Source organism: Syzygium oleosum, unplaced genomic scaffold (genome assembly GCF_021117445.2).
Source record: "Syzygium oleosum isolate NSW1041296 unplaced genomic scaffold, Sole_v2.1 Sole_v2.11, whole genome shotgun sequence".
In the NCBI taxonomy this organism is placed as follows: Eukaryota; Viridiplantae; Streptophyta; class Magnoliopsida; order Myrtales; family Myrtaceae; genus Syzygium; species Syzygium oleosum.
The window spans coordinates 5851815-5871870 of NW_026607495.1; the positions used below are offsets into that span (position 1 = coordinate 5851815).

Genomic DNA, 20056 nt, shown 5'->3' on the forward strand with positions numbered 1-20056 from the left:
GTAAGAAAGCTTTTTTCACATCCAACTGATGAAGGAGCCAGCCAAATCGCGCAGCCAGTGAAATAAAGACACGAACAGATGGTATTTTGGCTACAGGAGAGAAGGTGTCATCATAGTCGACACCATAAGTTTGAGTATATCCCTTCGCAACTAACCGTGCCTTTAATCGATCAAGAGTGCCGTCCGGGTGAACTTTAACAGTAAAAACCCATCGACAACCAACAGGTTTCTTATCAATAGGTAAGGAAGTAAGCTCCCAAGTTTGGTTCTCCATAAGTGCTTTCATTTCATCCTCCATAGCACGACGCCAACCCGGATGAGCAAGAGCTTCAGCAACACTGGTAGGCACAGAAATAGAAGACAACAACGAGACAAATGCAGAGAAGGTGGGAGATAAACGATCATAGGATAGAAAATTAGAAATAGGATGACGTGTACGGACACAATCAGAAAGACTGGAATAAGCAGCATACCGATCAACAGGACGACCAACACAGGAATGTGTACCTTTCCGAGAAGCAATGGGCTGATCGGGATCGAGGCTGGATCGATGCGATGGGGAACAAATGAATCGGGTTCGATGAAGATGTTCTTGTTATAGTCGGAAGCTATCTTGCGTCGATGATATGTGCGTTCAGCAAACTGAAATTCTGTGGATGTAGCTGGAGAAATGGAAGGTGGTGGAAGTGTCGGTAGGACACAACCATCACCATTACCATCACTAGATGTCATTTGGACCACTGAAGAAGAAAAATATGACTGATCTTCAAAGAATGTTACATCTGCGGACACGAACATACGACGACGAGTAGGACTGTAACATTTGTATCCCTTCTGAGTCCGAGAGTATCCCACAAAGACACATTTTTCAGCATGAGGATCCAGTTTATCAAGACCTGGAGTAAGACAATGTACAAAACAGACACACCCGAAAACCCGAAGAGGTAATGAAAAGAGAGGACGATTTGGATGTAAAATAGAGAATGGTGTCTCCCCCTGAAGAACAGAAGTTGGAAGCCTATTAATTAAATAACATGCTGTGAGAACACCATGGCCCCAAAATTTTTTAGGTAGATGCATATAAAACATAAGGCAACGGGCAACATCAAGAAGATGCCGATTTTTACGTTCGGCTACACCATTTTGCTGGGGAGTGTATGAGCAAGAAGTCTGATGAATAATACCATGGGACTCAAGAAATGGCAGGAAACCAGAAGTTGCAGCAAGATATTCTCTAGCATTATCTGACCGTAAATATTTGACAGAGATATTATATTGATTCAATACTTCAAAATAGAACAATTGAAAGCAATGAAAAATCTCTGTACGGTCTTTTATTAGGAATAACCAAGTCATTCGGGAAAAATCATCCACGAATGTAACAAAATATCTGAATCCAAAGACATCAGACACATGACACGGACCCCATACATCTGAATGAACCAGTTCAAATGGACTAGACACACGACTCTGAATACGAGAAGGAAAAGAAGTTCTATGATGTTTACCAAACTGACACGCTTCACACTGAAAGGAACTCACAGACTCAGACTCAGGAAATAGATGCCGAAGTATGTTCGGTGGTGGATGACCAGCACGACAATGCATTCGATATACATCAGTGGATGTACGCTTTACAGCGGCAGCAGCTAACACCTTCTTATCAAGATAGTACAGACCATTTAATTCATGTCCCCCACCAATCATCTGTTCAGTCCTCAGATCCTGAAAGACACAACGAGAAGAGGAAAAGGTTACAGAACAATTTAGTTCTTTAGTTAACGAGCTAACGGAAATCAAATTATAAGGAGATTTTGATAGGTGAAGAACAGATGACAAAGAAAGTGAGGGACTCAAATGTGCAATTCCTGTACCAGTAACCTGAGATTGTGAGCCGTTTGCTAATGTAACTGAGTTTGATAATAAAGGAGATGTAGAGTGAAACGAAGACAGTAGGTTAGAGTTACTAGTCATGTGATTGGTAGCTCCAGAGTCTATAACCCAGGAGTCAGATGCTGCAGACAACAAACAAGATGAACTACCTTTGGAGGTTTGTGCTAGAGTTGCAGTAGGAGCTGAAGATCCTGTCACCTGTTGAGAGCGAACCAATGTATCATACTCAGCACGTGTTAATGTAACTGAATCGCCTGTATCCTTCACATTAGTCGAACTTGGTAGACCTGTTGAGGGAGGAACAAGAGAATCCTCAACTTCTGCATATGCAGCCAGAGGTGGTCTGAGTTCTGGGTGAAGTGTATAGCAATAAGCTTCTGTATGTCCAGCTCTTTGACAATGATGGCTGTAATTTGGTAAAAGAGATCTACTTTATTATTGAGATAAACCAAGTATATATAGGCTTAGGGTTAAGCCTTGATACAAAGACCTAAATACCCTTTCCTAAAATAAACCCAACTTGCTAATTATCTAATAATAAAACTAACACTTCCCCTTCAAGTTGGGGCATACATATCAAAAAGACCTAACTTGCTGCAAATATATGAAACTCGTCCACGCCGTAGAGGTTTCGTGAAAATGTCTGCTAATTGCTCCTCAGACCGTGTATGTACCAGCTGTATATCACCACAATTCACCTTTTCCCGAACAAAGTGACAATCAATCTCTATATGCTTAGTTCGCTCATGAAACACTGAATTACTAGCAATATGAATGGCAGATTGATTGTCACAATGGAGAGTAGACGATCCTGCCATATGTAATCCAATCTCAGTCAACAACATACGAATCCACTGAAGCTCACTTGTAACGTTAGCCATAGCACGATATTCTGCTTCTGCACTAGATCGAGAAACAACTGATTGTTTCTTACTCTTCCACGACACAAGATTACCTCCAAGGAATACACAGTACCCTGATATAGACCGGCGATCTACAGGACAACCAGCCCAATCTGCATCAGAGTATCCTGTCATCTCCAAAGAGTCTGGCTCAGAATAACCAGCTACATTAAGATGACCCCGATTATGGAATACAAGCCCTTGACACGGGGCTCCCTTCAAATATCGTATAATATGTAAGACGACTTGCCGGTGAGTAGTACGAGGAGAGCTCATGAACCGACTCACCACACTAACAAAGAAATGAGATATCTGGACGAGTAATGGTAAGATAATTCAACTTGCCTACCAACCGACGATATTTTTCTGGATCATGAAGAAGCTCCCCGTGTTCGTTATCAAGCTTCACCCCAGGGTCCATAGGTGTATCACCAGGCTTAGCATCGTGCAAGCTCACCTCCTTAAGAATATCAATGGCGTACTTTCTCTGAGAAAGAGCAATACTATGACCAGTATATGCAACTTCGATACCGAGAAAATATCGAAGTAGACCTAAGTCTTTAGTATTAAACTCCTTTTGTAGAAACTGCTTGAGTCGTTTTATGCCTTCAACATCACTCCCAGTAACAATGATATCATCAACATAAACAACCAGAATAACATACCCCTTCAAAGATGACATACTAAATACGGAATGATCCACATTGCATCGATGCATACCAAAACTGGTAACAGCATCACTAAAACGACCGAACCAAGCACGAGGAGACTGCTTTAGTCCATATAGAGCTTTACGCAATCGGCATACCTTCTCCCCCTGAGCAACAAACCCGGGTGGTTGCTCCATATAGACCTCTTCTTGAAGATCCCCATGAAGGAACGCATTTTTAACATCAAGCTGATGAAGAGTCCACTTAAAACGAGCAGCCAAAGAAATAATGACACGAACAGAAGGAATTTTAGCCACTGGAGAAAAAGTCTCGTCATAGTCAATGCCATAATTTTGAGTATAGCCCTTCGCAACAAGACGCGCCTTTAAGCGCTCAACAGAACCATCAGGATGATATTTAACAACAAATACCCACCGACAACCTACCAATTGCTTGTCAGGAGGTAAAGAGACAAGTTCCCAAGTCTTGTTGTGTTGTAGTGCAGCCATTTCTTCCTCCATAGCACGAGCCCAACCTGGATGAGCTAAAGCTTCCTGCACACTATTGGGCACAGACACAGATGCGAGAGACGACACAAATGATGACATTTGAGGAGATAAATTATGATAAGACACAAAATGAGCAAGAGGATACCGAGATCGAGTACGGTGTGCAACAGGAGAGTCATTTGGAGGTGATGGAAGAGGATCAGAAGCCGGGGCCGGAGATAGTGGTGAGGCGTCTGCTGATGGAGAGTCATGATTCCAAGCACGGCGAGGACCACGTGTATAGACCTGTAGTGGCTGAGATGAACTTGGATTTGATGGAACAACAGTAGAAGAGACATATGGTGATTCTGCTGGAGATATAGGTAGGGGAACTAACAATGTTTGAGAAGGTGAGGAAGACGGTGCAAGACAAGAAACATTACCAAAAAATGACCGATCCTCGAAGAAGGTAACATTAGCAGAGACGTACTCTCGACGAGAAGTAGGATTATAACAAACATAACCCTTTTGGGTACGAGAGTAACCAACGAAGACACATTTTTCAGCACGGGGAGATAATTTGTCTAGGCCAGGAGACAACTGATGGACAAAACAGACAACCAAAAATACGAGGACGAATAGACCATAAAGGTTGATTAGGATGAAGAAGAGTAAAAGGAACAGCTCCCTTTAACACAGAAGATGGAAGACGATTAATAAGATGACATGCTGTACGAATAGCATAGCTCCAGTAAGATTTAGGTACATGTGTATGAAGAAGAAGACACCGGGCAACATCGAGTAAATGACGATTCTTACGTTCAGCAATTCCATTTTGTTGTGGAGTGTGAGCGCAAGAACTCTGATGTAAAATACCACGAGATTCAAGGAAAGGAAGAAAGGTGGAAGAAGAAAAATACTCACGAGCATTATCTGTACGTAAGCATTTAACAGGATATCCATACTGAGTAGTAACTTCATTGTAAAATTGACGAAAGGAGTGAAATACCTCAGTACGATCTTTTATTAAATATAACCAAGTGGTACGAGTACAATCATCAATGAAAGTGACAAAATAACGAAAATCAAATGAAGACTCTCGACTAGGACCCCAAACATCAGAATGGACTAACTCAAATGGTTGAGAAGCACGACTCAAAACACGGGGTGAAAAAGACACACGATGATGCTTTCCCAACTGACACGTTTCACAATCAAACTTAAGACTCGATCTAGACACAAGAGGAAAATGACAAAGTGTATCTGTTGACGGATGACCCAGACGACAATGCAACCGATAAGAGTCATCCACAGCCTTCTTCTGAATAGTAGCAGTAGCAGCAACAACACGGGGTCTAGAAGATACAATCCACCAGCCTCACGCCCACCACCTATCCGGCGTCCAGTCTTCCGATCCTGGAGGACACATGAAGATGGAGAAAAGGTGATATTGCAATCAAGATCACGAGTAATGGAACTGACAGATAACAAACTATAAGGGAATCGAGGAATATGGTAAACAAAAGGCAAAGATATGGAGGAATTCAATGACACACAACCTGTACCAGCTACTTGAGATTTTGAACCATTTGCTAAGGTGACTGAAGTGGAAGGAGTAGAAGAAGATGAAGTAAGAAGACGCGAATCACCAGTCATATGATGAGTGGCACCTGAATCAATAATCCAAGGACTAAGTGTATCTGTAGTGGCTAAGAGACAAGTACCATCATTATGTTGTGCCAAAGTAGCAACAGGAGCTGAAGAACCACCAGGTTGTCGCGCTCTAATCAGCTCATCATATTCTGCACGAGTCAACTGCACAGTACTTTGTTCGGAAGCTGATCCAGATGAAGAAGACCGAGGCTCGATATCAATGGAAGCCTGTAAACCCCGCAACTCAGGATGGAGATCATAACAATAGTTAATAGTGTGTCCAGCCAACTGACAATGAGTACAAAAACGACCTCCACGACCTCCTCTAGCACTAGCAGTACTACCACCTCGAGGAACACCTCGACCCGGAATAGTGCGGCCACGACCATGATTAAAGTTACTTGTACTCCAATTGCCACGACCACGAACTCCTTGATTACCACGAGCCACCATAGCACTATTATCTGACATAGTTGAAGCTTTCGAATCAGGAGTGTACCGAGCAGCTCGAGAATATACTTCCTCTATGGAAGGAAGGGTGCCCAGAGAAGTAATCTGCTGTTTTAGGGCACTGTGATCTGGACCAAGACCTCGAAGAAAGAGGACCACCAGCATGTACTCGCTTCTCTCTGCTGCATCGAGTAAGCTGTTGTGGCTGGTGGAAGATGAGACCGGAGTCGCGAGACAAAGAAGTAAAACGAGCATAGTATTCTGCCAATCCGGAAGGACCAATTTTAGCCTCAAATAATGCCTTCCACATATCACATACTCGACTCATATTATTCTGTCCAGAATAAAGTAAAGTGCATTTGGACCACACCTCACGAGCTGTCATACAATCCATAAAAAGAGGACGAATAGAATCATACTTCCCCACAGTGAGTACGCAACGCGGCGTCGGTGACCCTCCATTCTTCTAAATTAGCTGAATCCTCAGGTGGTGGTTCATGGAGCCACCTAGATTGGCGATTAGCATAAATAAAAGTAGAAAGGGCCATTGACCAACTCGGGTAATTCGTGCCATCCAACTTTACTAATGTGGTGTGTAAACCGCTCATACCAAAGGAACCAGTAGCAATAGTCGGGGTAGTCACCCCTGAACGAACATCCGAAGTTACTGAATCAGTAGACATATCCACCAATTAAAAAGAGAACACTGTAATCTATCAGATTGTCACCAAATCCACTAAAAAAAATGTGAACACCACCAACAGCAACTATCAATCACACTACAAGTCACCACACCAACTTCCACTACCACATCAACCAGATCTGCTCACCACATCAACCACCACTACACTTTAATTAAAAACAATGTCTTCACATCAGACAGTGCAAGACAGCAGGAAACACGAGCAAAAAATCCCATAACCAAGACAGATTAGTAGAGAAGCAACAGGAACATGACCAAAAATTTCTTCACATCTGTTGCCTCTCTCTGCGAATCACATCACTGGAAGAGGCGCTGAGTCGCGCTCTGGAGGCGCGCTGGAGGCGCGCCGAGTCGCGCGCGGGGGGGCGCGAGGTCGCGCGAGCTAAGACGCGCGAGACGTGTGGGTTCTTCGCTGGCCGTGAACAGTAGGCTAGGGTTAGGGCTTAATTTAGGATTAGGATTAGGGTTTTACTGTGGCTCTGATACTATGTAATTTGGTAAAAGAGATCTACTTTATTATTGAGATAAACCAAGTATATATAGGCTTAGGGTTAAGCCTTGATACAAAGACCTAAATACCCTTTCCTAAAATAAACCCAACTTGCTAATTATCTAATAATAAAACTAACAATGGCAATAGCGTGAGCCACGACTATTCCCAGAATTCATGGTAACACGAGTACCAACTCCCCCGTCACGGCCTCCACGACCTCCACTATGAACAAAACCGCGTCCACGACCTCGGTAACCACGACCTCAACCTCGACGTCCGCTAGGACCATGGGAAAGCATAGCACTCATCTCCACAGCCGGCGTGGAAGAAATCTTCTCAGGAATTGTGGAACGGAGAGCCTGGGAGAAGACTTCATCCACTGTAGGAAGAGAACTCTGAGATGTAATATGTTGACGGAGAGATGAATACTCGGGCCCCAATGATTTAAGATATAATATTACCCTTAAATCCTCTTGGCGTTTGGCCAAAACATCTGGATCATTCGAGGCAGGAAGATAAGTATCCAGTCGCTGGCAAAGGGTCGTGAACCGAGCATAATGATCGGATAAAGATTGATCTCCACGCTGAATATCAAACAGCTTTTTCCACGCGTCACATACTCGCATCATATTATTTTGCCCCGAATAGAGTAATGCACATTTATCCCAAACTGCCTTAGCAGAGTCACACTGAATAAAGTGAGGACTGACCTTAGGATCCATGCTATTCCACAATAGAGTCCGAATCATCGCATCTCCTGCAACCCAATCAGCAGCTTTACTCTTATCGGACGGTACCGTAGATGTGAGATAGTCAAGTTGCCTGGTGGCAGTAAGATAGACCTCAACAGCTTTAGACCAGGATGGATAATTAGTTCCATCCAACTTAACAGATGTTAATTGAAAATGACCAAAAGGGGATCCTAATCCTGAAGTCGATCCACTGTTCGCCATTAGTGAAAGAAATAGTGTGATTGAGCCCAAAAAATTAACTTCACAGTAACCAGCACTTCAATTCAGTAATCCAATCAAATACGCAAGTAATTCCGAACATAAAAGGACTCAATCCAATTGCCACCAGCAAGCTTATTCTCACTGTTTCCTTCGATTCAATGTAATATCGCGCACATAAATACTTAAGTCAGCAGCAAAAAGAATTCCAATGGAAAAAAAAAAACGAAGAATACGTCACTTTCAAGGAGAGGAGCAGCAACTTTATCCTCTGTAGGAGCCATAAAATCCAAGCAACAGTAAGCAACAGTGATATTTATGGAGAAGACGAGATTTCCTTGCGTAGTCAGGTTCAATCTCGGTCGGACATCGCCGGATTTGAGGTGAGCTAGGTCCAGCGACGTCGGAATGGATTACACAGTGCTAGATCTGGTCACCAAGGTTGAGCGACGGCAACCACAGAGTCAGGCGACGCCGGGAGACTCGAGCGTCGCCAGATCTGAGTCGTTGGGGCTCGACTATGGCTACTCGTGGGTCGCCAGGGGTCGGCAACGGCTCGTCGTGAATCGCCGGGGTTCGGCGACGGCTACGGGTGGGTCGCCGGGGTTTGGCGACGGCTGCTCGTGGGTCGCCAATCGGCGACGGCTGGTCGTGGGTCGCCGAGGCTTGAATCACCAAGGCACGACCAGATCTAGGTCGCTAAAGGTCAGCAACGAGGTTGCTGAGGGTCGGCGACAGAGTCGCCGGAGTTTGGGTGCCGCCACCCGGCGGCGGGGGGGGGGGGGGGGGGACTTCACCGGTGACGGAACAGTAGTTTCCGGCGATCTGGCGGCTAGATTTGAATAGGTTTTTTTTATTTTTGTGTATGGGGCTCTGATACCATGAACAGAGAGAAAAACAAAATTACTTAATTGTGATTATAGGGTTACAAATATATAAGTGCTTAACCCTACTCACAAACTAGATTACTATTCTACCCTTAATATTCACAATATTTCTCAACAGGGTGGTTAACTAAAAAACTATACTAGGTGAAGTTATGCCTGTAAAAGTTCTAAATGTTTGTGCCATATTCCCTGGCTAGATTTCATTTCTGATGACACCTCCGACTTTGATACAACACACTTATCTGTATCTTTTTGTTGTTTGACCTGAGGTCAGCCTGACTGTAAGACTTTCTGCTTTTGCTGTAGACTCTTGGGTTTTTGCTCTGTTCTAGGGAGATTGAGAGAGCCTATGCAACCATCGGTTGGGGAAAGTGTTCTGAAAGGGCACATGTACGTAGATAGTTCTCTCTGGGGTGTGCAACCATCAGAAGATTTAGAATTTTAGGTACTCGGAACTTTCCTGCGTGTTTGGGTTTGCTACTGTTTCAACATGAAAGTAAAACAAACATGAAGAATTTCTCAACCGAAGAAATTTGATCAGTCTTGAAAATGCGAGCAGGAGAATTGTTCTAATAAGTACCATTTAGGTTCTGTCAGTTGTCTCTTTAGTTACGTGGAGCAAGTCCTTGTAGTTATAATTCCTTGTAGGAACTCTTCCAAATGAATTTCCTAGGGCCCACTGCTCTATTTCCACATCTACAAGTGTGGACTATAGTTTCCTAAGACAAATTTGTTTATTGTCAATATTGATTTGATCAAAATGTCTGACTCGGTGAACTTCCTAAAGTCAATCCCAAAATCTATGTGCTTTCTGTAGAGCACGTAATATGCACTTTAAGATGAGATATTTTAGATGGAAAATTAAACATCATTGATAGGAAGATCTCTTGTTATGAAAATTGATTTAGCTCATTTAGTTCAATATTGAGCCTCTGGGTTGCTTTTTCTTCTTTTTCCTTTGCAAAAAAAATGCCACTGGCAGGAATACGAAGTTTCTTTGGAACCACATTGTGAACTACTAATTTACGGCCTTCCAAGTTCCCATGAAATGTAAATATTTTGTAATCTGGCATTGAGTTAAGGTCATTTAAAGGCCTTAAGAACAGTTGAATCAGTACTGATACTGTACTTGTGCTGTTGCCCATGAAGATGATGTTTTTTGTTAAGTTGTTGCTTCTCTCTTTTTGCTAGTTTTGTCTTTGACATGATCTAAAAATGGATGTTACTTTACTATGGTGCTTGGTTGATTCCAAGTTGACCTTGTAGAGATAGCACAGCTTCCACATATACTAGTTATTTCAGGTTTGAAGCGTTTCTAACTTTCTGTTTCCACTTTGTTTGTATAGTTGCTCTTTGTTATATTCACTTGGCTATTTTCAGCTCGATATAATGAGTCACTTATTGCTTCTTACTGTGTGATTGCCGTAACGCCTGGGAATATGCGCCAGAATATACATGAATGTAATATTCCCACGACAACCAACGACAGAAACACTGTTTGCCGACTTCTAAATGCTTCCATCAGCAAGGTACACTCACTTCCATAGTTGTCTCTAAAGAGCCTCCATGTTCCTTCAACTAATGGGTTAATGATAGTTGCCCATTTTGCTCTGCTGTTGTTAATTTTGTTTTCCTTCCTACTTTGTCTATCAACATATTTCAACTTTATTGTATGGTATATTCTCTTTTGTTTAGTTTTTCCCATGCATTAGGAAAAGAAAAATACAAATAAACCTTAAGAGAGACTTTTTGAAGGATTGGTGATCAAGATAAACTTAAATTTATATAAAAGAACCTAGACTAAATGAAGCAAAAATTTACGCGACGCTCCTTGATGTTTTTGGCTCATATCAGCATTTAGTTGCCATGCCGTAGTTAGTTTAGATTGCATGCTCTTATGGACTCCATGCATCGCTGTGACATTTTTACGGGAATGGAAATAAGTGTGTGAGGGCAAAAGGTGTGTGCATTGTTTTTCAAGGATGAGACAACAGAGACTTCTTAAGGAAGTTGGAGCATAATAATTCTTTCTACTTATCAAATAAGTGGAAGGGAGGCCTAAGGCTCTATTGGAATGCTTGTAAAGGGGATGATTCAATGGTTATTAGGGCTTGTTATCATTTTATTTTACTAAGAATGTTCCCCAATGCAACCATATAACGTCTTCTCCTTAAAGCTAGAGAACCAATTAAAACAACATTTAGTATACACTTGCAAGACTCACATAAATGGTAGTTCCATTACTCATGTGTCATATGGATCTTGGACAATAATGTGATGAAATTTGTCTTTCCTAGAAAACTGATATGTGGAAAAATGCTTGTTTATATGTATATGTTTGGCATGCTTATCGTTGTTTTTAAAAAAATATATTACGTGTTACAAAAGAGTCTGTGGTTGTCCAAAGATTCTTGCTAGAAATGCTTTGGTGACCAACAAAGAATTTCATTCGCTTTGTGACATTTAAGTTATAGTTGTCAGATACATTGTCTTTTCATGAACACATTATTGGAATTTCATAAAGAGAATATCGACTAAAAGCTCAGTGGTAACTAAACATGTTTCTATAATTGTCAAACAGCCAGATAGAGTAAATGTCAAACAGCTTGGATAATGTTTTGATAGATGTAAATGCTTACTGTTTGCTAGAAATCAAATGTATACCTTCTGTAAATTAATTCTCGTCATTGGATTATTCCAGATATCATGTTTGATGTTTCACCAGAATAAGCTAACAGGCATGTAATTGTTATCATTAGGTGGCTTTATCCAAGGATCTTTGTCGTTTGACAGTTGCATGTTCAGGAGAACTTGTTGAAGACATTGTTGAATCAAGAGGGGATCAAAAGGTTGGAGATAGCATGCATGGTTTCCATTGCTTAGTGCTTGATACTTCAATATTCCAAAACAGGTAAACTTGCACTAGGATTTAATGTTGTTCAAGTTTTAGGTGAAACTTCTGTTTTAGTTTATGTATTTGTGATTTTACTTGATATTACGATTATATTAGGTTGTTTATGTGCATTGATATTTGTGTCAGTGTATCTAACTTTGTTTGGTCATAAGGAAAGTAAAACTCATATAACTCAGGATATTATCTTCATCCTTAAAAAGAAATGGATAGTTAACATAGAGCAATTTCGGGGCAATTTTCTTGGAAATTACTCTAACATGATACTAAGTTGACTTTTGAGAATCACCATAAGCTGAACAACATGATGCTTCATACTTCGAAGCCTGAATAATTTTTTTCATGCTTAAGGTTTCTACCCAACCTTCAAGTATCATACTATCTTTAGTAGAAACCTCCAGAAATCTATAAAGTCAGATGTTGAAAGTGGTCAGACAAATTTGCAGGAGTTACTATTGCAAAATTTGAAACATTGCCACATAATTCACACATCAATTTTGTTCTCAACCATTAAGGCCTGCTTAGTTTTAGCAAACATTTTAAGTTTCCATTTCATAGAAACTGCTTTCCTTAGATTATCAATCTCTTCCTGTCTGCAGAAAAAATGAACTTCATCAAGTTGCTCAACAGGCTTCGAACATCGAAGATTTATTTCATGTCATCCGGACATCTTTATCAGTTATGCATAAGCAGTGGGCTGATGCCATGAACATATTTCATGAGAAGTTTGATTTGCTATCCAACCTTATTAGTGACCATGGTGAGTGGTACTGTAATTACAGAGTGGTAGATGGCTTTACATTTTTCTTCATTTAACTGTTTCTGTTTGTTTATCTAGGTCTTGACTCTTCTCCTCAGGAGGAACTTTTGAGTCTTCTCGGTGGTGCTAGGACCAGTCCTGCAGTCCGTCAGTTTCTTGTTAATTCTCTGGGTGAAGTGGTACAGCTGGTTTTTTAAGCTCTGGTGTTGCTATAGGACTTTGATTTTTTGTTGGTTGGTTTTTATAATCTTAGTCTGCTAGTTTGTTCAATGATAGGTTATGAAGCGTGTATCAAAAGTTGTTTGTGGTGCTGGAAAAGAACTTCAGCTGGTTGTCCTCAATCATCTGCAGGTGCACGTTATTATCTTTGCATTGGCCTTTCTCCCTGATAAATTGTTATGTTTGAAGCATCTCGGAGGACATTCTTGGAGGTGATTAGATAAAGATAGGAATTTGCTATAGTAAGTTATGCTTCACTTGTCTTGAAACACACCATATCTGTCAGAATATCCTGATGTTGATTTTTCATACGAACATATCACATGCAATGATATGGATTACTAACATTAAGTGGCTGGAAAGGGTGAAGTAAAATCTGATTCAACAAGTTGGTAATCTCTGTTATAAGCGTATAATGGAAATTGTAGGTCATTGATCATTGGTTTGAACTTGAACTTGATCTAAGTTTGAGCTTTAAGAGTGCTGTACATGAGATGTGGATATAGAATGTTTATGATTTCACATTATAATTTGCAGGTGTAGAGATATGTTCTCAGTTTAAACGGAAAAAGTTTATTGTCGCTTCAATCTCAGCATATATCTCCTCATAATTGCAAGAGTCAATTTTGTATCAAAGAATCATGTTCAACTCTTTTACCATACCAATATCACTATTAGAGCCTAGGAGAAGTTAGACTTATTTATACTACCTTCCGGTGTAATGTTTACTGTCAACAAGCTAAGGATGAGAACGAACTCCGTTATCTGAAGAAAATGAGCAGATAACTAACTGTTGGGTCCTCGGATGACTATGAATCGAGCCTACATGGATCAACTCTGTGATGCTTAATCATGGTTATGAGAGCCTCTGTTTCAAGTTCTTAGATTTGAGAATTGATTATTTTATATTATTATTATCAACTATTATTTTGTATCTTTAGATCACGATTTTTGTCATACCACCTCTTTTTTGGCAGGATAATGCTAAGGATGTTAAGTCCTAGTATTGAAATTGGTTTCCTAGTATTATATTCGGATTTTGCCTCTTCAAACCAGTTTTGTATAATAGTCTTGGTTCCTAGTATTGCTTCTTTTTGGTAGTGTGTTAGGGTAATTGGAGTGGCTTCTTTTTTCGGTCGAATAATTGGAATAGCTTAAAATCCTCAGAAAAGTTTGATTTTCTTTTTATAGATTATATAGTTCACCTGTAGAGCACCAAGACAAAAGGAGCCCAAAAATCTAGAGCCATATACAAAACAACTCCCAAAACCAAAAGGGAGCTCAATTACCAGATAAATCATTGACTATATCAACCAAGGCATTTACATCCATATGCAAGTTTGCACTATACCAAAAGTGTATGACTTTAAGCCAAATCTCAATAAAAACAGAAAGGAAGATTTCTCTCGATCAAAAGCTCTCTTGTTCTGGTCCTTCTAAATCAGCCAAAAAACGGAGAGGGGAATTGAGTTAATCCTTGATTTTTTGTTGCGCTGAAATCAAATGCCTTGCCAAGCCCAAAGCTCTAGCTCAATAAACTTCTGATAACCCAAGATAACCCGGTGCAAGCATAGGAAACTGTCCAAACCATTATTGTCCAAAAAAAATGAAGGTGGAGATGCTGCACGGAATCTGCCTCCTTTTGCCGAGGAAACACATGGTAACCAGTATTTTGCCTCATATCTAAAGTGAGGATTTGTTCCCAGGTTGCTTCCCAAGCAAAAGAGGAATGCTAATTGGAATCCTCACTTTCCAAATCACTTTCCAAGGAAAATCCGTTCTTCCACCAACAACCTCCTTATCAAGCTGCTTGTCGTAAGACTTTACAGAAATAATTTCATCTCTTCCATTGGTCCACACAAGACAATCCTCAAAAGTAACAGAAATCTTCAAATTATGCAAGACATAGAAGAGGCGCACAAAAGCGTCGAACTCCTAATCTTGGGCTTGTCTTACAAACTCAATATCCCAAATGATCATTTCGTTGTTTAATCGATAACAATCTGCTACCAAAGCTTCATTGTTCCTCAACATTTCACCCAAATGCTTACACATACAACATCAATCTGTGAGAATCAAATTCCGTTTCTTGAGAGTGTAAATTTTTTAGTAAATGTGCATCAAATTGGAATGACATTCTTACAATCAAGAATCTCAGGAACTGAATTTGATTCTCACATATTGGTGTTATGCATGTAAGCATTGGGGTGAAAATGTTGACCATCTCTTTCATCATTCTGACTTCGTTCCCAAGCTTTTGCATCAAATCTTTACCTTGTATAATGTGGTTTGGTTCTTGCCAAAACATGCCATCCAGCTTTTTAGTTGTTGAAATGCCTCATTAGGAGGATCATTTTCTGAGAAGTATTGGAGCACCGCACCTTTGTCTCATGTGGTGCCTTTGGAAAGAAAGCAACCAAATAGTAGGGTGCGGAATCTTTGGTTGCTTCTGCGTTGTACCTTTTAACTGGCTTTGAGCATCATGTTTTGATTCTGTGTACTCTTTTGATGCTTTATTTTTGTTTGTTTGTTTGCTTTTTCATTTTAATATACTGATGTACTAGAACTTTTTCTTTCAACAAAATCCTTTATTATCTTGAGAAAAGATATTGCCAGTTTATTCTCCTACCAGATCTCTCTCCATGCATGTGGGCATTTTTGTGTGTTGTGAACATGTGCATCGGCATGTACATGCATGCGATCGTGTGCTTGCACAGGTGTGCACACATGTACATGGGTTGTTGTTAATTAAATCGGAGGCTTAGCTTCTCCTGGGTACAGTGACTTTCATGTACATGCTGCACATTCTTGTGGATTACTACTATAGTGAGAAATGATGTTTCTAGTTATATTCTTTAAGGTTATAGACTCTCCTGTTTTCTTTTTTGATAAGTAAGTCTATTAAAGAGCACCAAGGGGATGCCTCTTATTTACAAATTACCACCTATAAGCTCGTATTTACCTTAAAAATTAAAAAAACGACTTGGTGTCCAAAGAATTGCCATCACAAAGGTTTACAGCACCATTAGAAGTTTCCTCATTTTTAAAGCCCGCCTATTCAATTTTTAGCAAAGCTTGTGAATTCTCTTTAACTCCATGGTATTGCCGATCAATGCTTTTGGGTTCCATTCTCCCTTTGTCTATTCAAAATGTGCATTCACGATGGTGTAGAATTTTGTGGAACAATTGCCAAGTGATCTAAAAGATTAAGCTATGAAATAAAGATGTGGTTTACTGTATAAATGTTATAATACTCTGCCTCTCTCGTGGGCTAGGACTTCACCTTAAACTGAAGCATAAAAATGTGATAGATGGGGAGGTAAAATAGGTAGCATGGAGAGTTTTGAGTCGAGTACCTCCTACTCTAGTTCCACGTATAATTTTATGGGACTAGTGCCAAGTGATAAAAAAGCATTAGCTATTGGTAAGAGGTGCAGTTCGATATTTGAAGGTTGTAAAGAAGTTGCCCTTCCCCAAGCTAACAGCAGAAGGCTAGGGCTTTGTCTCCTTGAAAACACTAGCAATTCCTGTCAATATTGTGCTTATAGCCCACAACTATCACATAAATAGCCTCTCTCTCTCTCTCTCTCTCTCTCTCAGAGTGAATTTGGGACAGGACTTGATAATTTCACATGAACATTCCAAACTTCCATCCTGCTTGCATGAATTGGATAGCAGACCAAACTCCATTTTTTTATGAATTTTCCAGGATAACTTTTATTTGTTAGAGACTCTAGAATATGTTGTTTAGTCCAAACACAGTTTCAGTTGAAAGAAGAAGATGACTTGTAGTGACCATTTGCTGTGTAAAATATTTTCTCTGGTGAACTTTTAACTTCGATGGTTCCTATTACTGTTTAGCATGTTACTTACGTGTTCAATGCTATTTTTATCCCTCATGAGTGCGTGTCAGTTTCCTTAATAAGAGATGATATTTGACTTATGGGGTTAAGTAATTGAAGTATTGTTATTTACTTAGCAGCCTGCTGTAGAAATTATTGGCCTTAGAATGGGTGAGCTCAGGGGTCTTTCGAGATGGCGTTCTCGTTATCTAGGTATTGGTTTGGATGAGACACTAGTGAATAATGCAGTAGAAAAGGCTGGAATGCTGCTTGTACAGGTTGAGCGATTCATAAGGGTGCTCTCATATGTTGTGCAGCAGGTATGCCTGTTCCAATCTTTCTTATGATTTCTCTACCTTTCTTGATATTTTTCGTTTGCAACTATTGTCTAAAATCTTGCCCGTCTCTCATCGTGTATGGTACCATGTCTTTAGTGACTAAATTCCTAAATTTTAGACATGAAGTTGAACTATTTGTGGATAAGAGACAATATTGTGTGCTCAGAATGACAAATAAATGAGAGTCAAATAGCATTTAATAATTTGAAAAGTGAGCTTGTTATCGACATTGTAAAGGAGATATTGTTTGACAGTGAGTCTTTACACATGACTTGAACCTGTTCAACAAAGGTCCATTTAGTACCTGTTAAGGTCATTATGAAATACTGACAATAACACATTGTTGTGTTGTTGATATCGTCATGCTACTGAAGGAGCAAAGAGAAATTGCATGACTTTTTCTTATCTTTGCTTCCCACGCCTCACACATCTTGTGGTTTATTGATACCTTTTCAATTCTCGCATGCTACCCTGAAGAAATGCAATCTTACTTGTTTCAAAATGAAAAGATTTATAGTGCAACCACTAAAATCTAGGGCAAGATCAGAATATTGGTAGGATCCTGTAGAATTCTCAAGCCTGTGGCGTGCTTGTGGTATTTGCCTTAGGGGTCGAAAGCATTTTGTATTGGTTAATAATGTGCATGTTGCTGAAGCTTTTGCTTTCATCTCTCTTTCAGTTTGCAAATTTCTTTAGCTGGCTTCTGAAATGTATAAAGCAACTGATGTCAGAGCCAAGTGATCAACTTTTAACGTACAATAGGTTTGTCTAATTTTTGTTAATCAGGATCCTTCCTTACGGTGAATTCCTATTTACTCTTGTGAATTTCAACAGTGAACTTGTTGTCGTGTTCTTGAAGTTTCTATATGATCAAGATCCAGTTATGCAGCTTCTGGATCTATCTGAGGCTGATGAAGGAATTGATATTGATCTGTGAGTGACTTTCTCTTAACTTGTTCTAGTTCCTAATTATATGTCCTTTACAATATGGCAACTGGAACCCCAGAATCTATAGTTGTTATTTGTTCATACCTGATGGAGGCACCAAGTGGAATGTTTAGCATCGCCATGTACAGAAAGCTTCCAGTAGATATTCCTTGTGTACTTATATCTTGAAGTTAAACTTTTTCTTGTCATTTCAGTTCACATGTACTTTTACCTGGGCTTAGTTGTGACATGTCATTATTGTTGGTAGAATGGCTAACCATTGAATTATAAATTTCTTCTCTTGTGAATTATCTGTGAGTTTTGCTCCTTGGTTTTCTGAATGAATTTTATTCAGCTCATAAGAAAAGGTTATTGCCTGGCCCTAGTTATAAAATCACATGTATCATCTGGAGACAAGACTGGATTCATAATTGGACATAGATGACCTTATAATTTCAAGGGTGGCGAGTCATCTCTTCATCTTTGTACCTGAAATTTGGTGAGGCAATGGCTTGGATACTGCGAAGTGTGGTCAGCTTAGTATTGCCTTCATGTACTCTAGCAACTAATTTTGGTTGGCCTTCACTAGGTTGTGCTATTCATTTATGTGCCAGAGAATTAAAATATCGGGGTGTAATGGAAATTGGTCATGCTTCAAATGTCAGAATGCCTAGTATTGTTTTCATATTCTTTAGCGGCTGACTCATGCTTTAATGGAATGTGACCAAATTAGTTGCCAAAACTGAGGATATGAAATTTTAAATGACTCCTGGTTTGTGGGTTAGTTCTTCATTTCAGGTCATCTTGCTATCATATCCATCTATATTCTTTTTTGAGTTAACGGAGACCCAGCAAAGGATCTTCCCCACAATAATACCTGCAGCTTCTCCCATTTCTGTTCCATGACTGGAACAGGAAATCCTTAAGAGCACTTCAACTAAATGAGGTTGACTTGAGGTAGGGTGATTTGCTGGGCTTCAACCGTGGTTATTGTTGTTCCAGCACTATTTTAAGTAACCACATGGTAACAAGCGTTGAAATTGATGGATTGATTGCCGTTTCTCATTGGATTGGAAGGTCTCACTTTTCAAAAGATCAAATGTAATTCCTTGCGCTTTTCTGCCTTGATATATCATGTCAGGTTAGTAAGATGTCTTACCCTCATTATTGTCTTAGAGAAACTGTTGAGAGGAAAAACTGAACATAATGCTTGGTTAAGTCTATGTGACCCCAAGCTATCTATTTATAATAAAACCAAAAAGGCCAAAATTACAATATTACCCTTATTGCTGCAATATATAAAATAATAAAGGAAATAGACAAATATGCCCCTATTAGCCAAGTACTCTCAACACTCCCCCTCAAGTTGGAGCATAGATATCACACATGCCCAACTTGACTAAAACAAGATGAAACGATTTACTCCCCAATCCTTTAGTCAACACATCAGCAAGTTGATCACCGGACTGAACAAAGGGCATACAAATTAAACCACTCTCCAACTTCTCTTTGATAAAGTGCCTGTCAATCTCCACATGTTTTGTACGGTCATGCTGTACAGGATTGTGAGCAATACTAATGGCGGCTTTATTATCACAATATAGCATCATAGGAATAGGAACAGATACACCAAGATCTTCAAGTAATTCTTTAAGCCATAACAGTTCACAAACTCCATGTGCCATTGCACGAAATTCTGCTTCAGCACTAGATCGAGCAATCACATTCTGCTTTTTGCTACGCCAAGTCACAAGATTCCCTCCTAAGAAAGTACAATACCCAGAAATAGATTTTCGGTCAGGAGATCCAGCCCAATCAGCATGTGTATAGGCTTCAACTTTTAAGCCATCACGAGGAGATAAAAGAATCCCTTTTCCGGGAGCAGACTTCAAATATCGAAGGATTCGAAGAAAAGCATCCATATGAGTAGAGTATGGATCATGCATAAACTGACTCACTAGGCTCACAGCAAAAGCAATATCAGGTCTGG

The 20056-nt window shown here is 40.0% G+C and overlaps 1 protein-coding gene across 1 annotated transcript in view; it reads left to right on the forward strand.

Moving 5' to 3' along the window:
* LOC115693481 (anaphase-promoting complex subunit 4) overlaps positions 1-20056 on the forward strand; it is a 35762-nt gene that overhangs the window by 7074 nt on the left and 8632 nt on the right. The window contains 8 exon segments of the mRNA XM_056315947.1: positions 10518-10598; positions 11829-11980; positions 12580-12740; positions 12819-12919; positions 13017-13091; positions 16942-17121; positions 17819-17901; positions 17974-18072. Of these exon segments, the coding sequence (XP_056171922.1) occupies positions 10518-10598; positions 11829-11980; positions 12580-12740; positions 12819-12919; positions 13017-13091; positions 16942-17121; positions 17819-17901; positions 17974-18072 (932 nt within the window).